Below are 7738 nucleotides of genomic sequence, written 5' to 3'. Positions count from 1 at the left end.
TTTTATATATATATTATATGAATCTTTCAGACTCCCAGGTCAGGCCAGTTCTCAGTCTTTTTTTCAGTCTGTATTATGTCTACCCAATAGACTTCAAATTGGCACAATCAGCTGTGCTTTTTATTTAGCCTCTTTATTCAGAATAATTTTCATCAGCACACTAGGTAAGAGGTGAGCTTTTGCAGAACAACTGGGACTTTTCTGTGTCTGTTGTGCTTTATAAAGCAGTTCATCCCCAAATTGAAAGGAAGCCACCCTACTTCACCTTGCTTTTTAGGAGACCTGAAGGGCCAATTAGCTTCTCAAAAAGATGTTTCCCAACGTGTACATCTACAGCAGACAGGGGGTCATCCAGAAGATACAAGTCAGCATTACTGTACACAGCCCGAGCAAGACTCACTCTCTGCTTCTGCCCTCCACTTATATTGACACCCTAAGAAAAGAAAGCCAAAATAATCCATATTTAAATATGATATACTAAAGAAGACCAGTGTATCACACTCAGTCTCATCTTTTTTTTTTTTTCAGGTAAGCAAAATAAGTTTAATACTAGATATGAAAATAGAAAGGTAACATTTGGATTTTCAATTAATTAGACCGAAGTTTGGGCTCTGTTGATTAAATTCCCACTCCAAAATGGGCAAACACAAGCTACTTTGGAAAATTAAAAAATAACTTTTATTTACAGTCATACAGGCATTTTTACAGTATAGAGGAAACCCCTGGAGAACAGCACAGGGCTGACTCAAACTTCTATATCAAAAAGAGCCATTTTAAAAACTAATTAGAGTTCAAAGCTTTAACAGAAGTTAAGTTCAAAGTAAGTAAGCTAAGTAAGGAGATGGGCTAGATGCACTTGGCTGAGCACATTTTATATAATATATAAAAACATAAAAGGCATAACGTAACTTATTGTATCATTTCTGACACTTCAAATTCTTACCCGTTCTCCAATCTCTGTTTGGTCTCCATTTGGTAACTGTTCCAAATCTGGCAGTAAAGCACAAGACTCTAAAACAAGTTCGTAGTATGGCCTATTCAGATTTGCACCAAAGAGAATATTTTCCTGTAAACTGTCATTTTGAATCCAAGCCTGCTGAGAAACATATGCCACTGAACCCTAAGAAGAATTGGAAAGAATTTTTTCACTTGGGCTTTCCGAACATAAAAAATAGCATTTAAAAATACATTTGAAATTCCAGCTTTACCTCAAAGTAACCAGTAATTACGTCCAAAACTTGAGCATTATTGAACTGTTAAAATTTTGACTCAGGTAATAAAAAAAATCTGTTGAATATCGCTGTATAACAGCTTGCCTATAATTATTATAAGAGCACATACTTTGAATAAAACTGACAGAGCCGGGACATATGTTAATCAAAGTCTTTCAGGGAAAGATCTCAGTGACAAACAGGCATCCATTGTAAGATTTATATGCAGCAAAATGAGTCTGCATTAGGTATATTGCAAAATACAGTTTGATTGATTGTATTTTTTACATAACATTCTGTGGAATGTGTCAGCCATTAGAAATTAAAGTTACAGGATAGGAATGATAACTGGAAATGCTCCTAGATCTTTTCTTACACTAAGCTACATGCCCTGTGAAAATCTATTAATTTTAGAACTAATTGATAGTACAGATACATGTGTTGGGCATATACCTTCCTTATTACAACCTGCAGAGCTGATCTTTTATTCCATTAAGTACTACCCTCAGATTCAGAAAACCTCAACTTCATATTCTTCCCCCATTCCCCAACACTGACAGGATACTGTACTAGATTTCTACAGGATTCTTGTTCAACATTTATTTTCAAGGTCGAGACACCTTTTTAACGTTGCCACATCCACTTGCAACTGGATTAACCAATATCATTCTTATCCATTGATATTTATTGGCTCAAGCACTGTAGTCTGTCATCAGAGGTTAACTTCCTCCGTATCTATAACCTATAAAAAGCTTCCCTAAACTCTATTCTGTGATGGAGACTTCCGTTGCTCTCTGTAACTACAAAATAAGTTAACCTACAGGGTTTCCTAGTACTACGAAAGCCAGCACCTTAATTCCACCTCTGCCTAAAGTTCAACTTTTCCTCTATTTCCTTGTCCTGTATCTTCTCTACACATAAGCCATTGCAAGCAAGATGATCATCTTCTACAACAGTTTATACCTGTTCCAAGTAGGTCATGTTTGTACAGCTATTCAAAACCAGCAACCATTAGATGTTTACTCCCAATATATGACTTAAACACTCATGATTTTTGCACTGAATTACAGAGATTATAAAAAAATTAAAATAGCTTTGCAATCATTTAGGTTGAAAACAAGGAGAAATTGTTACACTGTTAACAAAGTGTCACTGTGTTACTTTTCTTTGAAGATTTAAGAAGCTGGAGGTACCCCTGCCAGTATTTCTACAAACATAAATAGTTGAGAAGGAAAAACTGTACTTTCAAAAGCAGCTCTGCTTAATTTAGGTATTGAGGAGTGGGCAGGGCAGGGTAGGGGGACACAGACAGACAATCTTACTCTTCTCTGAACTGTTCCTTCAAGTTTCTCCATTTCTCCAAGAACAGCAGAAAGAAAAGATGACTTTCCAGATCCAACCTGTCCCACAACAGCAACTAAAGAGCCTTCAGGAATGCTGACACTCAAGCTGGAAATATTGAAGAAGACAAATTAGTTACCCTCTTTGTAAATACTCCATCATGTATGGGTTGTGGTCACTATAAGAAAAGAAATACTCTATTTTACCCTCAGAATGATGAGAAATTAGTACTTCAGTTTGCACTTCTTTTGACTACATACCATCAGAAACTTGCAGTAATGACTTTAAGTATAAATTTATCTGTCTGCAAGTTAAGAGGTTGTAATTTCACCTGGTCACAAGGAAATCAAATGGGAGACAGTCTAACCAATAAGTGGTCTTATCATATTATTCTCAGGCCTGTGGTTCACATTCCATCTTACTCTGACAATCAACTGCTAGACTTCTCATGTTGCATCTACTGTAGCCAATGTGTGATCCCTCTTAAGGAAAACAAGTTGTTTGGGTAAATAAAAGCTGCCCTTCATAATGTGCACATTTTACTGTCAAAATAAGTGCATTATGTACTCATAAACTTTAGCACAAAAGGAGAGCCACCTGCTGTATCTGTATTCCATGTTATCTAGATTTAAGCATGTTCTGATTTGAAGGCCCTATGCTAAGGTAAGCATAGTCCCTTGAGACTAGAGCCTGGAGCACAAATGAGGTAGAGAAAGACTGTAGCCGAAGACCATATCAGACTTTAATGAAGTCTGTATATGATGCTGAAGGCACCTCATACCTAGATACTATATTGCAGGCTATGGTGGCTGAGACGGACGCTCAATGCCATATTACAGGAAGTGATCTCCCCAGCACTGAGAGGAATAGGGTAGACAGTGTGGTGAGAGGGCTAGACTGGGTGGTTTGAACCTCTTCAGCTGCCTTAGTAAAATTTAACAGCTGTATAGAGCTTATCAAATAGGTTCTTCATTCCACTCCAGAGCTTGGTTACTCCATTTCCTTACTCACCCTCCGATGTGTTCATTGTGTAGCAGTTTAAGCATAGCTGAATTTACACCTAAGAAATATCTTGTTAAGAAATGACAAACAAAAAGAGGGGTGTTTTCAGGCAAGAGCAACCACTGTGAGAAAAGCAAACTTTTTTTGTTTGTTCTTTCCAAAGGAAGCCACAGCCCAATTTTAAGATCTTTATTCAATGCAAGCCTGCATTACTTGTAGGCAGTATAAAATGCTACACTGACAAGAGTGCATCTTGCCAGTTAATGCTGCTTGAAATGCAATTCAGGAAAAATTGTTATTGCAGTTAAATCTCCCTTGTGCAAACTGAGGGGAGAGGTGATAGGAAAGAGAGAACGACGAAGGAATGACGAAGGAATGACGAAGGAATGACGAAGGAATGACGAAGGAATGACGAAGGAATGACGAAGGAATGACGAGCACTGGCTTCCCATAGCACTTACACAGTACTATGTTGGGGAACAGGCCCTTTTCGGTGGTTTCTCTTGGAGCATCAGGGAGACCAGGTGAGATTTGAATTTCCATAGCACACTGATCACATGGGACACTCGGGAAACAGTAATTTATGTTCTTTTTCGTATTTAACACCATGAACTAATCTGAATCAGAATGCCTGAACAAAATCTCTATAGACATCACATTCCTCCAAAGGAGCTTATAAAAATAAGTAAGAAATATCTTACTTTTTTAAGACTGGCAGGCCATTTTTTTCCCAGCGGAAAGAAGCACCAATAAACCCAACAGCATGATCTGTTGCAGAAAAGAAAAAAGAGCAAAGAGTTGCTAATCCATGCCCTCAGCTGAGTTTCTTAATGATCATCCATATAAACTCATGACCAATTAAAAATTAGTAACTACTGCTTACTTCCACTGTAGTTTGTATTGACATCCTCAGGGTTAAGATCCTCAGCACACAGAAAATCCTCTAAACGGCTCAGAGAAACTTTGGTCTGCAAGATGAACGTATATATATCTATATATAAAAAAATATTTATAACATGCTTGTGCTCCCTACATTTTTAAAGAATATTTTATAAGTTATAGATAATATGGAAAGACATATTCCTTGTCTCATTTGAAAAGAGACAAAAAAGGTGTTTAGGTATTTAAAAGTTGTCTCCTTAAAGTACTAAACAATCTAAAGTCATAAATAAGTGTATTTTTTTCCTGAGGATCTGCTGCTTGGTAGTTAAAAAGTAACAGAGCATGCTTGACATGTCCAATGTCAGAAGATAAAATTAATCCTTTAACATCTGGTTCCTCTGTCTCAATTAGTTTATTTTCATAAACCTGTGGTGAAAACATTTCAGCTTTTTTTTTTTTTAAAGAAATAGCACATAGTAATTCTCTCTTCATATAATGAAGAAAGACAACATTTTACTGTGAGCGCATCATGAGATGTCCATCACTGTGCTGTGACAAATTGAGATGAACTTAGGCTTGTGCTAATTTTTAAGATATTAGAAGTAAATTAGGTTTTGATCTTACAGTATGCTAACTATAAATGAACTCAAATCAGGATGAGTATCTGCTCACAGTGGTCCCCTTCCTTACAAAAAGCTGAGTTGTGTACAAGCTGTGACAGAGTACATTCATAAGCAGTTCATACAAGATACCCATAACACAACTTTTACAAGCTACAAGTTCTCAACTCATATGGTAACCCTACTGGTGTACCATTAGGACTGAAGGTTGCAGATACAGTATTCTTAGCAGCTCTACTCCTTCTTTCTCTACTTCCTTCAGTGGTGACTTGACAAAAAAAGTATTGTAGAGTCCACAATGGGTGTCTCCTACTTGGTACCAAGGGCTCCAATATGTAACATGGCTAAGTGATTTAAACACATGCAGCCCAAATTGTTCATACTTTATCTTCAGTGCACTATGAAGAAGAGAAGTTGACAGAGTAGGAGCAGAAGTTGAGTCTAGTCCACTGAACGAAGAAAACTGAGAAACAGAAAGCTCAGTCACAATTAGGTGTGCTAGCCAATTTTCTTTCTACTTAAAAGACTGAGACATCCTTTAAACAGCCTTCATGCTCCTCATTCCATAAAAATACTGTGCAGTTTCATCTCAATAAAATGTGAATTAAATAGTGAAATTACTTAATCACTCCTAGAAATAGATGAAACATGACAGAGTATAAACAACAGCCTTTTATAGCACTTGTTCATAATACGTTTACCTGGGCTACAGCAGAGATCACTGACGGTAAATCAAACAAAGGCAGTCGCAAAATGTTAAATAAAGAAATAGATGTAAAAACTTTTGCTGCTGTTAAAACATTCTCCTTGTCCAGATGAAAGAAGACTCCAAATGTAGCCAATGAGACCTTTTAAATAAAAAAATGAAAAAGATATATCCAGAAGCAAAATCACATTATAACTAAAATTTATACACAGATACTATTTTTGTTTGCATTTGAAAGGTGTAGGATCCCATCTCTGCTCATATATAAACAGGGACTCTGTAACTACTGCACATGAAAACTATTGCATCTCTACAATACTGAGTGCCAGAATACTATGATTTTAGTGAGCAAAAAACATGGCTAGTGTATTTGACCCAGCCAGATACACATGAAACTATACGAAATAACTTTCCCATCTCTGGAATTGATTTCTTCATTTTGAAAACACTCAAACATGATGTTTCAGGAAATTCACTTTTTTTTTTTTTTCCTTTCTCTTGCTATTGCTATGATATTGGACAAAAATTAGAATTATTTACTGCAGGTATTTTTATTCTGATCACTCGGAACTTTTTTCAAAAATCTAGTCAGTAGATATCACAGAATAAGCTGGGCTCTTGCACAACAGATACTCAAGCCTTCAGAATTACCCAGAAAAGCCTAAATTTAACAACCTGTCCTATGGGGTCTCTTCTGCCTTTTGTTGAGTTTAGGAGTCCTAAACTACGAGTCCTAAACTAAACTACTCATAAAGTAGAAGGACTCCTAAGAAAGTCCTAAATAATAAGTTGATTATTTCACTGCATTTAACTCAAACTTTTAATTTTTCTTGCTCACTGCTTCAAATATTTCAGTTATTATCAAGGTTACAGACTGAAGGACGGCCTTAATCCTCGCTTTCACTATTCCTAAGGAATAGTCCTCTTCAACTCTTACATATTTAGAGTTGAGCACCAGATGATGTCAGTTTGTGTAACTGAAGTTAATGGTGGTCATTTATCCCTAACAAAGGTTCCAGTTCGATCCATAGAATCATTTAGGTTGGAAAAGACCTTTAAGATCATAGAGTCCAAACATTAACCTAATACTACCAAGCCCACCACTAAACTATATCCCTAAATGCCACATTTACACCTCTTTTGAATACCTCCAGGGATGGTGACTCAACCACTTTCCCCGGCAGCCTTTTCCAGTGCTTGATAACCCTTTCAGTGAAGAAATATTTCCTAATATCCAATCTAAACCTCCCCTGGTGCAACTTGAGGCCATTTCCTCTCATCCTATCACTTGTTACCTGGGAAAAGTGACAGACTGCCACCTGGCTAAAACCTCCTTTCAGGTAGTTGTAGACAGTGACAAGGTCTCTCCTGAGCCTCCTTTTCTCGTTCCATCCCTTCTTGTAGACAGGCGTCACATTTGCCAACCATCAGTCAACTGGAACCTCCCTGGTTAAGCCACGACTGCTGATAAATAATGGAAAGTGGCTTGGTGACCACTTCCACCAGCTCCCTCAGTACCCCTGAGTGGATCCCATATGGTCTCATAGCCTTATGTGTGTCCAAGTGGTGTAACAGGTCACTAACCATTTCCCCTTGGATTATGGGGGCTTCATTCCACTCCCCGCCCCTGTCTTCCAGCTCAGGGGACTGGGTAGCCTGAGAACAACTGGTCTTACTATTAAAGACTGAGGCAAAGAAGGCATTAAGTACCTCATTCTTTTCCTCAGCCTTTGTCACTATTTTTCCCCCCCTGCATCCAATAAAGGATGGAGATTTTCCTTAGCCCTCCTTTTGCTGCTAATGTATTTACAGAAACATTTTTAACTGTCTTTTATGGCAGAAGCCAGATTAAGTTCTAGCTGGGCTTTGGCCCTTCTAATTTTCCCCCTGCATAACCTCACGACACCCTTGTAGTCCTCCTGAGGTGCCTGCCCCTTCTTCCAAAGGCCATAAACTCTCCTTTTTTCCTGAGTTCG

The 7738-nt window shown here is 37.7% G+C and overlaps 1 protein-coding gene across 1 annotated transcript in view; it reads right to left on the bottom strand.

The window, feature by feature from the left end:
* Window positions 1–265: 265 nt before the first annotated feature.
* LOC104160831 (multidrug resistance-associated protein 1-like) overlaps window positions 266–7738 on the bottom strand; it is a gene marked incomplete at both ends in the record, with an annotated part of 18899 nt that continues 11426 nt past the window's right edge. The window contains 6 exons of the mRNA XM_009699063.1: window positions 266–433; window positions 944–1120; window positions 2534–2660; window positions 4256–4322; window positions 4438–4522; window positions 5758–5904. Of these exons, the coding sequence (XP_009697365.1) occupies window positions 266–433; window positions 944–1120; window positions 2534–2660; window positions 4256–4322; window positions 4438–4522; window positions 5758–5904 (771 nt within the window). The remainder of the gene's footprint in view (window positions 434–943; window positions 1121–2533; window positions 2661–4255; window positions 4323–4437; window positions 4523–5757; window positions 5905–7738) is intronic.

This window comes from Cariama cristata, unplaced genomic scaffold (assembly GCF_000690535.1).
Source record: "Cariama cristata isolate BGI_N322 unplaced genomic scaffold, ASM69053v1 scaffold11804, whole genome shotgun sequence".
NCBI classification, from domain to species: Eukaryota; Metazoa; Chordata; class Aves; order Cariamiformes; family Cariamidae; genus Cariama; species Cariama cristata.
Note: the sequence above shows the minus strand (reverse complement) of the source record. Positions and strands in the feature narration are given on the sequence as shown.